The sequence below is a fragment of the Macrotis lagotis genome, chromosome 2 (genome assembly GCF_037893015.1).
Source record: "Macrotis lagotis isolate mMagLag1 chromosome 2, bilby.v1.9.chrom.fasta, whole genome shotgun sequence".
Classification (NCBI taxonomy): domain Eukaryota; kingdom Metazoa; phylum Chordata; class Mammalia; order Peramelemorphia; family Peramelidae; genus Macrotis; species Macrotis lagotis.
The window spans coordinates 226561047-226578884 of record NC_133659.1 but is presented as its reverse complement, the minus strand read 5'-3'; the positions used below and the strand labels follow the sequence as shown (position 1 = coordinate 226578884).

Sequence of the window (17838 nt, the reverse complement as noted above, 5' to 3'; positions counted from 1 at the left end):
TTTTTTGTTTTTGCAAGGCAAATGGGGTTAAGTGGCTTGCCCAAGGCCCCACAGCTAAGTAATTATGAAGTGTCTGAGAGCGAATTTGAACCCAGTTACTCCTGACTCCAGGGCCGGTGCTCTGTCCACTACATCACCTAGCCGCCCCCCTCAGCACTCTATCATCCAACTCTCATCCTTCATTTGTCAGATGAGAAACTTGGCTCAGAAAATGTGGAATTTCTGAATTCTAAGGTCAGGCAGAGTTCATCAGTGGCAGAACCAGCACTAGACACTTTGACCTTAAATTCAGGGCTCTAAATTATGAGGCCCCTGAGTTAGGTTGTTGGTTTCTGTTTCTAAATTGTATGAAAACTGGTTGCGCTTGTTAATTTTTTTTTTTATTCTGCCACTGACTGCTTAACTTGACCCTGGATAAGTCACTTCAGGAAAACTCGTCACCTGTTAAAAGGAAAAATAACCTAACCAGTATGGAATTCCACAAAACTAATTCTGTATGTGCCCGTGGGAAAATTACCCCCTCCACCTCCATATTTGATCTCTGCTCAGAGCACCAGAGGTATCTTGGAAGATAGGTTAGTCACCTGCTATCCTAGAGCTCCCCCTCCTGCCCTTTCTATTTTATATGGAACTGAGGGAATCCTACAAAATGAGCAGGCTGGATGAGTTGTGACAGATGTCATTATCTTAAATTCCCACCACTCTTCCCAACTGTTCAGTATTTGTTGAAAGCTCCAGTATTCTAGTCACCCACGTTCACAAGTAAATTATTAATATTATTATTGACACCTCATTTTCCTTCATTCTATTCATCAATCAACAGACATTTATTAAATGTGCCACTTTGTTAGGCACTAAAGAAACAAACAAAAAAATCCTAGTCCTTAAGGAGACTACATTCAAATAAGACAGACAAAAAATAATATATCTAAGCTGGGTATAGCAACAACTCCAAGTCTTCCCAAATCTTTCTCTCTCTTGGCTTCCCCTTCCCCTGCCCCTTTTCAGTTTTCTTCTTTTATTAGATTGTAAGCTACATAGGAGTAACTTTTTTTACCTAGAGACTTTTACCTAGTCAATCTTTTACCTAGAACTTTTGCCTTTTGAAGGCAATGCTTCCTCTATGATATGACCTGGTCTTAGTCTTTGGAGCAGGTCTTTTGGATTGGCTATTTTAGAGGACATGGCATCTAATGATAAGGGGAAGGATAGAATTACCTAGAAGTCTCTTAATCATTCAACAAATATTTGACCCAGGTTGCCAATATGCAGAAGTGTGTTATATAAGGTGAACAATTGTACAAACTCTGAGAAAATAGGCTGAATTTCTTTGCAGTAAGTTTATGGACCAGAAAATTCAAGGAAAAAGGTTTCTTCTATCTTGATCTTAGGCTATCTACACTAACAACTTCTTGGTGTTTTTTTCCATTGCTAGTGTTGAAGAGGGCCAGAATCCAGTCTTTCGAGAGGTGATCAATTTTAAGCCAACTCCCTTGCCAGGTGAGAAAACCTGAACTCATGCACATTGTTTGACTTTTGCAGACCCTATAGCGAGGATTCTTATCCTCTGATCCATTACCTTGCTTTTAAAATATTTTTATAGCTGTATTTTACAATAACTGATTTCCTTTGCAACTTTATGTATTTTATTTTATGCATTTAAAAACAATCTGCGAAGGGATCCTTGGGCTTCATCAGACTGCCATAGGGGTCCCTAATACACAAAAAAGATTAAGAATTTCTACCTTAATGACTTTCTCTCAAGATTTCATCTCTTTAGGTTCTTTTTTACTTTCGAAGTTACATTTTAATGTTTTCTCATCTAGTTAGAAACTATGACAGGACCACCAATCAACCTGTCAGCTTCTACATTTCTTCACTGGAAGAATTTCTGGCATGGAATCCAAGTGGTGATGATGCCTTTAATATTGCTATGATACCCCTAGCAGATCGACAACCCCCACTTAAAAGCCAGAGGCCTCGGACTCTGCTGTGCCATGACATGATGGGTGGTTATTTAGATGACAAGTAAGTGAATTTTCTCCCTTCACCCAATAAAACAGGGGTCAAATTGAGAGACCAATGAGATGTAATTATTTAATAGAGTGCTGAATCAGGAGTCAGAAGATAGGGATGCTGTGTCTGCCTCAGCAGCTAGCTAGCTTTGGGATATTGAATAAGATTGTTCTCTGCGGATCTCCTACAGCTTGCTTTCTCTCTTGATTCCTTTAATTAACCATCCTCCCATAGCTTTACAAACTATCCTGAGTTTCCTAGCTTTTATTGACTTATGCAAGATTTGTTATAGAAATAGGTAGACTTCACTTTGGAATCCCACTTATTTATTGTCTTTGTTCCTCCAGTTTTGAAAGATCTCTCCCACTAATGAATAACAGTGTGGTACAGTGAAGGTATACTGGAATTTGGGAGTACATATATTCAGAAAAAATGAATTCACCTTATTACTTTGGCACATACTGTGTGACCTTGAGCAAATCACACATTCTCCTTAACTGTATCTTTTATATTTATGCCATGCATCTATTTAGAGTTCATTATGGTCTATATGTAATATATTAGTTTAAATCTTGTTTCTGCTAGACTGTTTTCTAGTTTTCTCAACAGCTTTTATCAAATAGTGAACTTTTGTTGCAATAGTTTGTATTGGTTGGGTTTATTAAATAATTCACTGTGTTCATTTGCTTTTGTATCTGACTTGTTTTGTCCTATTTCTTGGATCAGTTTCTCTAACTTTTCTATCTTTTTAACCAATGTCAAATAGTTTTGATGATTACTGCTTTACGTATAATTGGAAATCTGGTACTACTAGTTCCCTTCATCCCTATTTTCCCCCATTTTTTTCTTGATATTCTTGACTTTTTATTCCTGCAGATGAACTATAGTTCTAAAGTAACCCCTTGGTAGTTTGATTGTTATGGCACCTAATTAATTTAGGTAGTATCATCTTATTTATTTTATTGGCACAGTCCAATTATGAATAATTAATCAACAGTTATTTCTCTTCTTTATTTCTGTAGATATACTCCCAGGTATTTTTATGACAAACACTCAGTGGTAGTTAGGACTTGCCAATTTAGGAATAAAGCCAAATAAGACATCATCCTTGCCCTTATAAAGTTTACTTTCTGGTAGTGAGGTAAGAGCAGGGAACATGGCATATACTCAGATAAATATGATATAAGCTGGAACCCAGATGTTAAAAAGAGAGATTACCCTTCCTCTGGAAATTACTTTCCATGCATTTCCAATTTGAATTTCATTTTCTGTGTATGTGTTCTTTTTCCTCCAATAAGACATAAACTTTTTGAGGGTGAGGTCTGCTTTGGTTTTGCCTTGGACATCATTGGAACACAATTAATGCTTGTTGAATTGAATTGAGTTTCACATTTTGCGCCCTGTGATTTGACTTTATCCTATTTCTTTACCTAGATTTATTCAAGGCTCAATGACAGAGTCTCCCTACACCTTCTATCATTGGCAGTACATTGACATCTTTGTGTACTTCAGCCATCACACGATCACCATCCCCCCAGTTGTCTGGACCAATGCTGCCCATAAGCATGGGGTCTCTGTACTGGGTAAGAATAATGGCAGGCTTCATTTATTAAGAAGAGCATCTATAGTAACTATTCAGAGGAATGTGGGAATAAGAGAAGATAGAGCCAGTTGTTTTGGGGAAGTATGTATAAATAAGTTGGAGCTTCAGTTCACAGAGCTGGAAGGGATCTTAAATTTCAGCTTCTTCATTCACAGATTTGTAAGAGGCACAGAGTTTAAATGTCCTGCTCTAGAATCACACAGAAAGAAAATGCTTTCCATACTGCCTCCTTAGCTATGAGTTAATAGAAAGAACAGTGACTTTGAAGTTAGAAACCTAGTTTTGAAGCCCCCTCTAGCTCTTTACCACTGTTAGCTATGGCTCCTTAAGCAAGTCTCTTAACCTATCTGTGCCTCAGTTTCCTCATCTTTTAAATAGAGGTACTAATACCAACCTGATAGGATTGCTGTGAAGATCAAATGAGATCATGTAAATAAAGTATTTTGTAAAACCATAGAATTTTGCATAAATGTGGCATGGCATAGAGTGAAGAGCACTGCCCTTGGAATTGGGAGAGACTTGGCTTCATATCTTACATCCATCATTTCTTTAGCTATATGACCACTGTCAATACTTTACTTTTATCTTTGAGCCTCAATTTTCTATAAAATGGTTACATTAATAATTGTAGCAATCTCACAAGGCTATTGTAGGGATCAAATGAGAAAACATATCTAAAGTACTTTTTACAAACTTTAATCAATCAAGCATTATTAAAGAGTATGTAAGACACTGTTCTAGGTATTGGGAATCTGGAGACAAAAACAGAACAGTAACTCTCTTCCTCAAGAAGGTTACACATTCTGTTGGGGAAGGGAAGGGACCTGGAAAGTTGAGGGTAGAGGAAGTTTGCATGGTGGCCACATATTCCAGATATGACCTGGAAGTAGTGTGTGTGTGTGTGTGTGGGGGGCTAGTTATGGACAAGACAAAAGAAAGCTTACCTGTAAGAGACCAGTGCCCCAAGGGCAGAGTATACAAGATTTGGTTTGGGTGGAGATAGGGATGATGGCCACCATTCAGGCAACTTAGTTCATATCAGTAGCCTTCTGCTGCCCTGAGACAAGATTTTACTCAATATGGAGCTCATATAAATAAAAACAAAATTTGTACAAAACAAAAACAAGCTAAATGGGGATTTAGGGGAGGCATCTGCATCCAAAGGATCCAAAGGATCAAGAGGGGATGAGTTGTGCATGAGCTTTGGATTGAAGGAAGGAGAATTAAAGATGATGAAGTGGTTCATATCAGCTTTGTGTGGAGACACCAGGATGGGAAATAGCATGTGTGTGAGTCACAGGACTGTCTGGATGCATCATAGAGGACAGTAATATGTAAATACAAATGTCTGCCATCATTACCTGGCCAGAACTCATCAGCAGCCCAATTGGTGGCCTTTTGATTCGCATATGGAGTCACTGTTCTCATTTCTGCTTAGCAAGTTATTTTCTTACCTGCACATCTTCAAAGAGCCTAACTTTTCTGTCCTGTCTTCTAGGGACCTTGATCACAGAGTGGAAAGAAGGTGGGCAGCTCTGTGAGAAATTCTTGTCTGGAGACCCATACACTTCCCAGAAGGTGGCAGATCAGCTAGTCCGCATTGCACAGTTTTTTCGCTTTGATGGCTGGCTGATCAACATTGAGAACTCACTGAGTGTGAGTGTGGTCCTCTCCCCTCCCCCTCCCCTCCCCCCCCCCCCCCAGCTACCCTTCCACCCTGCCTCCTCTAGTTCAATTCTCCCTCAGGGACTTAACATTGACTTCTGTCACTTAACCTCCCCTGACTCTCTTCTTCCCTCTTTGTGATGGCTCATCTAGCCCAGCAGCAGCTTCTCTTCATTCTCAGACAGAACTTCCTCTGCCCCAGGATGCCTTCTATGATGGAAGGCAATGGGGTGATTTCCTTCTATGTCTCCAGGGACCTTCCTGATTGAGCTCTTATTGTGACCCTGAGTCACTTGTTTCCCTCTGTCATACTTGGATGGGACTGGGATCCTCCTCTCCCTGTTATGGGACTAGGTAACGTCCCTGACTTCTTCCCCTTCATCTTGCCTTAGCAGAGTTGTGTATAGGCCACATGACTCTGAGTGAGCAGACTGTGGGCTTCAATTATCAGTACTTTTTTGTTTTTCTGAATCATGTTTTTCTGCCTTGTATTATCCATGATTTTATGTATCCTTTTCTAACAGACCTGACAGACAGACAGACAGGCAGAGTATTTATTGTAGAACATTTACTATGGATCAGCTATCGTACTAAATGCTGAAGAAACAAAAGCAAGTTAGCAAGACAGTTCCTATCTCAAGGAGCTTGTATTTTACTGAGGAGGAAAAAGACAAAAAGGGGAGCTGGAAAAATGAAGAGAGAGTTGATACATGTGGTGGTGACATAGTGACAGGACCCTGGTGTGGTGCAGGGTCCTGGGGACAGTGGTTGGGGGCAGGGAGACAGGAGATGGAAGTCAGGATGGTGGCCAGAGTGTAGGCAGCTTAACTCACACCAGTAGTTTTCTTCCTATCCAAGAGAAGGGTTTGCTCACCTAGAGCACTCTATGCTTTCTAAACCTCACTCAGCTCAGACAATGTCATATCATTTTTTTTTCCTTTCTCACAGATGGATGCAGTGGAGAACACTCCTTTCTTCCTGCAGTACTTGACAGAACAGTTGCACCAACGTGTACCAGGTGGATTGGTGATTTGGTATGATAGTGTAACCAAGGATGGACAGCTAAAGTGGCAAAATGAATTGAATGAAAATAATAGGTGAGCTGATTTAGCAATGACAACTTTCTCTGTTTTCCTTGTCTCCTAAATGTGGACAGAACAGTGAAAAGAGATTAGAATAAATTCTAGTCTTAACCCAACAAGGATGGCTAATGCTATGGATCAAAGATAACTGCCAGATTAACTGAGCAACCCTATGAAGGATATGGTCTTCATCCTTGCCTTTCCAGACCTAATTAGCTGACATTCAGTCTTCCTACGCAAAAGAATTCTACCTACTTTTGGGGGAAGTGAGGCATTTCTTAATTTGCCTTATCCTACTTGCATAGTTGTGGGTAGATTACTTTTCATTCCTGTGGGGACCATGAACTGCTTAAGATTGGGCCGTGTCTTTTGTGTGTGTGTGTGTGTGTGTGTGTGTGTGTGTGTGTGTGTGTGTGTGTGTTTGTGTCTGAAAACTCAGCATTGGCTCTGACCTGTGAGAGGTTTGAAGGCATAGACTGATTAGATTCATCATCATCATCAAAAAACTCTAATTGCTGGTGGTCTTGCACTTAGAATCATATGAAGAATGATTTACAGGAGTTTATAATCTTTAGGATACTATTCTTTTGACTGCAGAGGCAAGGTGGGTTCTCTATTCTCCACTTTAGAGAGAAAAGGAGTCCTTGTGAATAAAAGGGCTCTGTCAAGAGAACAGGGCCTGGCTGATCTGACTCTTCTCCATTTTTTTGTGTCTCTTGCCACTTCCCAGGTTATTCTTTGACTCCTGTGATGGCATTTTTACCAATTACAACTGGAAGGAGGAACACCTGAAACGGATGGCATCCTTTGAGGTGCGCAAGGCAAATGTGTATGTAGGAGTGGACATATTTGCCCGGGGAAATGTCGTGGGAGGTGGATTTGAGACCAACAAGGTGAGTAACCTGGGCAGATGGAAGCTTAATCACCATTTGAGGGGTAATTGTTGAAATTGGTTGTTGTCTTTCTCACTTTTTTATTTTATTTAGAGGAAGAAGGTGACTATCATTCTTCTTAGGATGAATTTCTTAGAGAAATTGAGACTTAGAGATCATTTACCTGTGGGCTGGATGACTGGGTTTCTGGGGACCTGTATTCCAGAAGGAACTTTGGGAATGTATCTTCTCTGAGAAAAGGAAGACTGGTGGGAAAGCTGGGGCAGGGATAGACTAAACAATCCCTAAGGCCTGACTCTGAATAGTGATTGTCAGATCACTGAGAAGTCATACTGGACACAGTGTTTTGTTCTGGAGTCAAAGATCTCAGGTTCCCAACCTGCTTCTGCCCCTTATTGCTTCTGTGATGTTAAGAAAGTGACTTAAGCTCTCTGACCTCAGTTACCTCCTCTGTAAAAGAGGAATTTGGACTAAATGAGGTCTCTTCTAGCTCTAAATCTCTGATCCTATGACAAATTCTTGTGGAGTTAGTAGTCCAGACCACCAGTCCTGTCCATTCTGACTGTCTCTTACTTTCTATGCTAGACTTAGAGAATATTAAAATATTAATAGTATTTTTATATTTTAAAAATTTCTTGGTAAGTTTAGATAATTACCCTTGGGCATTAGGTTTTGGGAGATGATAGGTTGGTTGTGAGTTTCTGGCAGTATAGCTTATGGCAGCAAAAAGGAAAAGGGAGGTTGGGGTTGATGTACCTCATGAGAGAATACTAGATAGATCATTTGTCTTTTGAGCTGTCAATCATATCCCTTTTCAGTTTCTATAGGGAGGTCCTCAGTCATTAATTAAACTTTAAATCAATAAAGTAATGCAATCACTGAACATTCTTCTTATGCACAGCTATTCTGATAATGTAATGAGGTGTGAAGTTTCCTGCATTCCTGTACACTTTGGACTTTTCCCTGGCTTTCTTCCACCCTATAGTGCTCTCTTATGGGCAGTCTGTGAAACTCTAGAGTGCTTACATAGGATTCTGCCCGAATCTCAGTGAGAGGTGAAATCATTCAACAAGTATTTATGATTGCTGTCTATTTGTCAGACATTCAGAGATACTAAGATAAAAGTGGAACAAGACCTACTCTCAAAGAGCTACAAAAACCCAGGAGTTCATCTGAATGATGTGTGAAAAAATAGGGGACTACTTTTGATGAGGAATTAGAGACTCATTGCTTTCTTCTCAGATGCTGAGACAATCCTGATCTGAACCTTAGAGAAGGCAGTGAATGAATTATTTTTACTTTTATGTGATTGGTATTTCTCTCTGTCCTCTGTCTTTTTTGCAGTCACTGGAGCTGATCCGGAAGTATGGGTTCTCAGCTGCACTCTTTGCTCCTGGCTGGGTATATGAGAACTTAGGTCATAAGAATTTCTTCCAGAACCAGGACAGGTGAGATCTCAGTTCCGCTTAGGGTTTCTAGTAGTAGATCAGTGAGTCAAAGAAAGGGACCTCAGATTACTTTTTTTCTTGACAAATCAAATAGCTTGACTGCCCTCAGGTAGGAATGTCCTAGAAATAAATGAAAAAGCAGTGAGGAATGGATGATGGGCCAGGAACTGAGGGACAACTTCCCTCAGACTGGCATTTCTGGAGCATGAAGCTACTGGGTGGTTGAGGAAGCATGAAGTTATAGTTTTCTATCACAGTGTTATAAATATCTTGTTTTGTTTATACACACATATGATAAACATAAGTATGTAGCCCTTTTTCATGTCAGTGATTCTTTGGGCATATGCCCACTCCTGATATTACTGAGCCAAATGCTTTGAACAGCTTAGTGACTTTTCTTGAAGGATTCCAAATTATTTTCCAGAATGATTGGTCCTAATCACAGCCTTACCATTAGTGTATTACTGTGTTTCTTGACTCATAATTCCTCTAATTTCAACTACTGGATTTTTTTGTCGTTTTTGTCAACTTCATAGATCTGAGGTAGTGAGAATTTCTCAGTATTAATGATTTGGAAAAACCCTATATATGATTGTTGACCATTTGCATTTCTTCTTGAAAAGTATTCCTATTTTGGGGGTATGTAGATATGTATATATATATATGTATGTATATATACGTATATACGTACATATATATATGTATGTATAGGACAGTGACTTTATGTGTCAATTTCTTACATAGCTTATATACTAGACTTTTTTTCAAAGATATTTCAAGGCAAGTATAAGTTTGTCTTGGATGGGGTCAGGGAAAGCTATAAGATAGAATGGTTGAGATTGAGGAATACAGAGTCTCCTCTTTAATACATTTCTTGAGTTCTTCCTGCACCCACATGTCTCTGTGTAGGTTCTGGAGTTTGCTGGAACAATATCTGCCCACTCACAGCATTTGTTCCCTACCCTTTGTCACCTCATTCTGTCTGGGCGTGGGAACACGGAGATTCTCCTGTGGACAGGTGTGTGGAGTATTTGTGATTCTCTTGTTCCATTGCAGTCATGCTGGGTTGAGGGTAGAACAAGAGTTTCCTGCTTGAACTGGATTAAAAAAATTAATTGGTGCTTTTTTGTTTTTATAGAAGTCATTTCTAGATATACCTCTTTCTGTCGTATGCTTCAACCAATGAGTCTTCTCTTGTATTACTAGTATTAGTATTATCAAACTAGTATCTTTGAACAAAAAAAGATGGCATAGAATGGCAAAATAATTTTTAGGCCTGCCTTTGGAAAGTACAGAACACAAATAGTTCAGAATTATAGGATATATTACTTTGTATCGCTTATAACTCATATTACATTTTTGCAAGCATGATCATTCTTTCTTTTGCTTTCTGATTTCCATAAACTTGTGAGAAATGGAGGAGAGATTTGTTTTGTGTGACTAGGATTTGTGATCTGAATAGAATTGATATCCAGCTTTGTTTGATCCCGTTCCACGTCTACTGTCTCCTTTGTCCTGCATGACATCATAGAATGCTCTCTTTGCCCCTGATTTTTCCTTTTAGGAGGATACAATAGGACCATGGTACCACCTGAGTGCACAGGAAATCCAGCCTCTCTTTGGAGACCACACACTCGAAAGTGAGTCTGGTTGGGTGAGGATCCACAGTTGCTTCATGGATGCCTGGAATGGAGGAAGCTCCCTGCTTGTTCGTGGGACAATTCCTTCTGACACTGAAAAGGTGACTGTGAGGTAGGTGAATGATTGGAGATTAGAGATTTTCAGCCTCACTTTTTTTACTCAGTGCTGGCTGCTCTGCTGGTCTACCTAAGTAGGACCAGGGCTGATAAAAGTTTTCTGCGTATGTTGTGCTTTGGTTTGAGGATTTTCCTTATGAATTTCCAAAGTTGTGGATGTAGTTAGAACTAAAATAATAGCCATTACTAGCCAAACAGCTAAATCTGGAAGGGAGAGCTTAGAGTTTACATTGTTCAGTTACCTTTGTGGCTGAAGAGACTTGAGCCTAGTATCTAAGAGTTTCTCTAAGGCCTCTCATCATATCATTTTTTTCCTCTAGGCTTTTTTCTCTGAAGGTTCAAGCACCACCAAAAATTTATCTGTCCCTAATATACAAACTGGAAGGAAATACAGATATCACTGTTGCATTGGAACTCTCCACTCTGGATGCCAGAACATGTAACATTGAGAGCATCTCATCTTTACATGGTGAGGTATCTGGATAGGTCTCCCTCTTGCATTCACTACACTTCTTTCCTCTAAAGGCTTTTCTTCCCCCTGGGGTTTTTACTCTGGTTTCTGTGGTCATCTATGGAATTAAAAGTCTGCAAGAGTGAGAATAATATTGTAGCTTTCCCTCTTGGCAGGGACTTGGAGGGGGTCCTGGCAGCTAAGTTGTCTATGTTGTCTTTCCTTGAGACAGTAGAAGAATTCTCAGTGGAGTCTGGAGATAGGGACAACATGATCCAGAATAATCATATCAGAAATAGACTACTTTCCTTTTTAGTCTAGTCCCAAGTCCAGGACTTCATTTATCTTTTCCTTCTCCCCTCTCCTTAAGAAGCTGTTATCTCCAATTGGGTGTATGATTTGGAAGCGAGCAGATAATGTAGCATAGAGCTGATGAGAAGATAGGGAGCCCTAACATTGAGTGATTTTTCTTTTCAAATTTCAGTTTTACTGAAGGGAAATCTTTAGCTTCCAATGTAATAGCTTCTTCAAGAATGGAAGTTTTGACTCCTTTATTGGTTTCCTCCTATTTCCTTCTCCTTGGCATTTCTGATTTGGGAATCTGGCTGGAAAAATAGAATTGAACCTCATGCTTTCCCTGACTTGTCTCCCTAGCAGAACCAAGCACTAGGCATACTCCCCAACCTCTCCAGGTGCCCCCAGCCAAGCTGCTCAGGTGGGTTGATAGAGGCAGCCAGCCGTTCGACGGGGGCTGGATCCATCGGTGAGTCCCCTTTTCCCAAGGGTGTGTTGCATTGTGCGGGGGCTGGCCTGCCATGAAGAATGGATGGGCTAGAGGTGAGTGGGAGTAAGGATTCCAAGCTGAGAATTCCCAGGACTAGAGGGTCATGGCTTAGCCATTCTTGCCTATTGAAACAGCTCTGCCCAGCAGGTTTCTAGGCCACTGAAGGGTAAAGGTCCTTATCTTGTACGCAACTAACTTATCTGTGGAGTCCTAGACCCTGGATCAGGGCCTTTGTCACTGTTCCCAAATCCCAATCTTCCACGTATATTATAGGACTGGATCATGGTAATCAGGTAGCATTTTAAGCTTCAATTAAACTGGACTTTAGTCACTTAGTGAACTAGTAGGGATTTTACTTAACATAGAAAAACCCTTTCTTTTCCCCTTGCCCTCATAGCTTGTCTCTGCCCTCTCCATAGCTGCTATGAAGTGAATCTTCAGAACTGCTTTCTGCAAGACATCTTTGTTAATTTCACACGCCCCTTAGGTAGCCAGAAGGATGAAAGTTTTACCTGTCGCCTTGGAGAAATCCAGGTGAGGAGTCCTGAGTCTGAAGATTCCTGCTCTAAGACTTGTGCAAAGGAAACAGGGTCCTAGGGACTCAACTCCTTATGGGCTTATGCTGAATTTGCAAAGAAAAGGAATGACATTACTATAATACTGGAAACAAACTACAAAACTTGTTGGTAATATTGCTTGTCTCAGGGGTGAGTTGGGCTAATGTTCTTCTCTCCACAGAACTCTTCTCTCCCTTTTTGGGAATGAAAGTTAGGGATTGGGGAGTATTCTGAACTTCCTTTCTCTTGGCAGGTAGTGGATGCAAACAGTTTAATGACACCCTTGTCCCAGGTCCAGGACCTTACTGTCTCCAATACCTCCTGGCAGCTTCTCCACTCACCGATACACAGGTTGAAAACCAAGCTCTTTCTCAGCTGTACTCTGTATTGGTCCTACTTGCTACCCCAAGCCCATGGTTTCCGTATCTACCATCTGGGAGGGAACTATTCACGAAGAAAGGAGCTGCTGGACTCAGAAGAGCCTACCTTCTTGGGTCTGGCCCATTCCAATAAGTTTCGTGTGGTGAACCTTGAAGTAGAAGAAGCCCCAGCTGGCCAGGAACACTTTGTGGAGTTCTTGGTGCAGCCACTCCCCAAGGAAAGATTTGTGGTTCCTCAGGAAGAGTGGGGCAGATTGACCCTTCTCTACTCAAAATCCAGTGCCTAAACATTAAAGCATAACTGTCTCATTGACTCCAGATTCCTTTTCTCATTGTGATTCAAGGATGCAAGTTTAGAGGTATTGAGGCAAAGGGCATTCTGGAACTATGGGAACTGAGGCACATAGAACTGCTTTTTTTATTCTCCTTGAAGGTGAAAATTTCTCTGGTGTTATTTGAAAACTCATCTTAATCATTCTCTTTATGCTGAGATGTTTCAAAGTGATAGGAATTAGAAATACTTAAGGAAAAATAGAGAGGAAGACTAAGGCTTTATCCTTACATAGAAGATAGTAATTATTTTTGTTCACTGCTTTCTAAATTACTGAGGAAATGAACTAAATCACAGCTGGAGGATTTTAGGTAGAGTAGCTTGAGATCTAACATGAGGTACTACAACAAAAGATTTCACTGTGGGGAGAATGCTCTGGGCCTGGTAATTTAGGGAGGCCCCACACCAAAGTAAGTCTTAGCTTCTCTGGGGAAACGTGGTCAATACCTGGCTTTCTCTAGGGGCTTTGGGGAGGAATATAGAGCAATATTCCCCAGGTTAAGCTCAAGAAGAGAAACAGCCCTAGATCTCTTCCAGCCTTGTGACTTGGTCAAGATATTACCTATTATAGCATAAAAGTCTTCTCTGAAGAACTTTTTTTTAAAATTTATTTCCTTTCCTTTGATTGGACTTGACCTGAAGTTACTTGCCTCCCTTTCCTGCACCTTTGCTTTAAATAGAGGCTATCAGGATCAAGGAGATGAGGCCAGTCTTAGCCCTTTATACCTCTAGTTATTTGTCTCAGTCTATCTTGATATTGTTTGTCATTCATCAGAAACATCTAAGATAAGTTCATTTTTCTACAGTTTTTCCCCCTTTGAAAATTTTTATATTTGCTGAAACTTCTTCAACTAATGCTTTTTCTTCTCATCTCTCATTTCCTTGCGCTTTATTCTGCATTTTGATCTTTTCTCTTGGATGATCAGTTTCATGGCCAAGTGTCATTGAGGAGCCCCAACATATTCATTGGTTGTACTTTCTCAACTTGTCCAGAAATCCATTACTACTTTCTCACCAGATACTCTTTTTCTGTTTCCTCCCCCCCCCCATTTCTCAGTTTCTCATTTCCCCTGTGCATAACTAAGACTTGGCATTGAGCAAACAATCAATCCTAGGCATTACCTAGCTTGACTCATGGCATTTTTGAGCTAAAGAGGTTGCTGACAACTGGGTAAGTGAGTAGACTGTCTTAGGTTCTATTTAATCCTGCTACCTTGGCTACATTCTGACTGAGTTATTATTCAACATTCCTTCCATATCATGCAAATTTAAATGAAACCAAAAAACTTATTCTATGTTTTGTTTTGTAATAAAGTACTCTTCTAAATCCATATTCCAGCCATGAATCTCATTCCATCAAATCTCAGGGATAAATAAGAAGTTATATTTTTCTCCTGGCATATCCTCTGTGAATCTGTAGGATTCATAGAGCAGTGTCCCTAAAGAGAAGGGAAAGAACTCATAAGCCCTGCTATTAGGACATAGGATACATTTAGAATGCCAGGAACTATAGAGGTCATTTAATCTAGCTCTCTTATTTTACAGATATAAGCCAGTCACCCAGGTGATGTGCCTGGTGGCCCATCCTGAAATATTTTGTTAGCAAAAGAAATCAATATTGAACTTTTGTAGCATCAAAATAGATTGCTACACTGTACTGTGAACACCAGGTGGCAGCACAAATCTCAACTTCTTTTACTCTCCCTTTGGCCTTTGGAATTGGGGACTTCATGGAGAATTGACAGAGCCTAATGAAGAATGCAGGAAAACTAAGGTTTCCTTGAGTGTTGGTAGTGGGAGGATGGTGCTTTGTTCCTTTAAGTGCTTTGCCTTCTCTTTCTTAGGTTATAGCTTTGCTCCAGAGAAGGAACTCTTAACCTAGACTCAACTTGAAAAAGCAAAACAAAACACCCCCCACCAACACTGATCATTGTATTTCTTTTTTCTTTGTTTTTGTTTTTGGCAAGGCATGGGGGTTAAGTGACTTGCCCATGGTCACACAGCTAGGTAATTATTAAGTGTCTGAGGTCACATTTGAACTCTGGTCCTCCTGACCTGAGTCAGGTGCTCTATTCACTGCTCATCTAGCTGCCCTTTGATCATTGTCTTTCAATGTATTTGGGTTCTTTTATGATCCTATATATTTTGTTTTATCATTTAACCACATTCTGAGAAGGGATCCATAGGTATTCCTAGACACTGCCACAGGGGGCCATGTCCCAAGAAGAGGTTAAGAACCTCTCTTCTGGAAGAAAGGAAGCCCTGATTTCCTGCATTCCAAAGTTCTACGACTTCTATCAAACTAGCTAGTTGCCATACAGGTAGCAACCTGACTTTTGGGCCACAAAGGTGAGTGTAACAAGGCATGTGAAAATGTTAATTTCTGGAGTCTTACAAATCTTATCAAGAAGTCTTTAAGTTGAAAAAAGGAGAGGGAGTCTTATATTCTTATATATACTCTAAAATATAGATACCATAAAGAGAAACAACAAAATAGTAAGGAAGAAGTGAGCCAAAATTTCCTAATTTCTAAAAAAGAAGATTCAAAGACAAGGAGGAAAATTATAACTTCTTATTTATCCCTGAGATTTGATGGAATGAGATTCATGGCTGGAATATGGCTTTAGAAGAGTACTTTATTACAAAACAAAACATAGGATAAGTTTTTTGGTTTCATTTAAATTTGCATGATATGGAAGGAGTGTTGGATAATATTGTTTTAAGATGGTATACTCAATGTGAGGCAACCTAAGTAGCAAAACTGTAAAACATGGTAGAAAACATTTGGGTTAAAGAGCAATGGAAGCCAAAAAAAAAAAAAAAAAGAAGAAGCTATTTTGTTATTGGAGACCAACTGGACAGAAAGATGAAATCTGAGTAGTCTGGGAAACATAAACATGGCAAGTTGGCTTGATTTAGTAGTAATGGATTTCTGGACAAGCCCTGGAGCTCTTCCAAAAGTGTAGGAGCTAAGAATTTGTTGACTTTAATAATAATTTCATTCTTCATAAAGTGAGGGTAATAAGCAAAATTTTTATTTTGGATCCAATTCTTACCAATAAGGAGAAACCTGTTCCAGGAAGTGACCATACATATTGTCTTAGATTTTGAAATAGAGGAGAAGAAAACTGGAAATGATCTTTGCAAAATTCAGAGAGTTTTTTAAAATACAAACTCAGTAGAAATCTATGGATTAAAATTCTCCCAGAAAAGTCATTCTGGAAGAAATGGGAAATTCTCAAGAATGAAATTCTGAAAGCAAAAAGAAAAATTCTGATAAGGAGAGAGTAATTATTGAGATAGATTTGGATTGACAGTGAATTCACCAAACAAATTAGATTGAAGCAAAGGCAAGTGATGGAGAGTGAATATGGAAGTGTAACTTTATTCTATAAAAATAGTGTGAGGTGTGCTAAAGCTAAGAACTGGTTGAATTTGGTGGGGAAAGGCAATAAAAAGGGTTTAAAAATTATGCTGGAGAAAAGAGGATGCAGAAGGGATAGAACCCTTTTTGGGTTAAGGAGTGATGTGTGACAACAACTAGCAGCACTGATTAGCCTACATTTTACTTCTGTTTTCTCTGCCAAGAAAAATAATATTTGGGCTGGAAGCAATAGAATAACAATGGCTAGTGGAGACTTTATACCCAAGAGAAGTAAGAAGATACTGAAAGCACCTGGCTGTCCTTAATGAGCTCTAGTTCCCAGGCTGAGATAAACTATGTCCTCTGGTAATGAAAGATCTGGAGGATGTGCCATCTGATTGGAGAAGGGCATTCTAAAATTGATTCTAAAACTGATTCTAAAAAGGAACATGGAGCATAGATGTAGAGGAGGAAAGGATCTTAGAAGACATCTAAGATGACCTAATTTTACAGATGAGAAAACCAAGAAAGGGAAACATATGTCTAGATATGGTACAATTTGGTGGATTTGGGACTGACTGAACAACTGGACTTAATGGTTTGATGTCATCTTGGAAGGTCTTTCTTTAATGGAATGTCTCAGGGATGTTTGCCTGGCCTTGTGCTGTTTTAATTACTTTTGTCAATGATTTGAATAAAAGCAGATGGTATACTTATCAGACTTGCAGATGGCACAAAGTGGGGAGGGATTGCTAATAGAACTGGGATACAGAAAGATCCAAACAGGTTAGGACATTGGACCAAATTTTAAAGATGAAATTTAATAGGCATTGGAAAACTGAAATTTTACTGGCTAAAATTCAACACTAAAGCACCTGACCAAATTTAAAAGAAGAAATTTTGTAAGTGTTGGGGGACTGAAATTTTCATTGACTAAAATTCAGTATTATAGCACACAGGCTTTGCTAATGACTGTCATGCTTAATAAATACAGAAAATTTTGGCTAGGTGGGTGCCTTCTTATCCTATCTTTTGTTGGGACTGAAGTTTATTTAAAATCAAACCTGGGAGGCTTTTTGGAGTATTTCAGATGGTTAATCATATACTAAAACTTTGTTCCCTAGCCTGTGATTTAGGGGAGAAAAGACCTAATCTTAGCCTGGGGCACTTTGCTTGGCTCTTGTTAGATGGTTGTGATGGCTACAACTATATCTGCCTGCAGTTATTAGCCAGGAGGTACTTGCAGACTGAAGTTGATATGGCTGAGCCTACCCTAAAGAGATGAGCACACCTGCATTAAAAGTCTAGTGGAGCCTTGTAACCAGCCAAGAAAGACCCAGGGAGAGCAGAATGTTAACATCACTTAGAAGACATCTGTGGTCTTCCAGCAGTGGAGCTGTGAATTGCCCCTCACATGTGTTCCCTATACATATTTATTTTTCTTATTGGTATTCTATATTTGTATAATATATCTTGTTTTGCAAGTCTTCTTACTCTGATATTTCAA

At 39.6% G+C, this 17838-nt stretch overlaps 1 protein-coding gene across 4 annotated transcripts in view; it reads left to right on the top strand.

Moving 5' to 3' along the window:
• Positions 1 to 17838, top strand: part of ENGASE (endo-beta-N-acetylglucosaminidase) — an 18471-nt gene extending 633 nt beyond the window's left edge. The window contains exons 2-14 of one of the 4 annotated variants that reach the window (XR_012475989.1): positions 1436 to 1500; positions 1827 to 2028; positions 3451 to 3599; positions 5118 to 5275; positions 6233 to 6381; positions 7097 to 7259; positions 8604 to 8707; positions 9617 to 9725; positions 10272 to 10459; positions 10785 to 10933; positions 11570 to 11678; positions 12119 to 12406; positions 12510 to 12596. Coding sequence is in view for 2 of the 4 variants with exons in the window: in XM_074225013.1 (XP_074081114.1) it covers positions 1436 to 1500; positions 1827 to 2028; positions 3451 to 3599; positions 5118 to 5275; positions 6233 to 6381; positions 7097 to 7259; positions 8604 to 8707; positions 9617 to 9725; positions 10272 to 10459; positions 10785 to 10933; positions 11570 to 11678; positions 12119 to 12233; positions 12510 to 12923 (2074 nt within the window). In the remaining 2 variants the exon portion in view is untranslated. Of the gene's footprint in view, positions 1 to 1435; positions 1501 to 1826; positions 2029 to 3450; positions 3600 to 5117; positions 5276 to 6232; positions 6382 to 7096; positions 7260 to 8603; positions 8708 to 9616; positions 9726 to 10271; positions 10460 to 10784; positions 10934 to 11569; positions 11679 to 12118; positions 12407 to 12509 lie in introns of all 4 variants that reach the window. The other 3 variants (XR_012475990.1, XM_074225014.1, XM_074225013.1) reach the window with 3 other exon arrangements.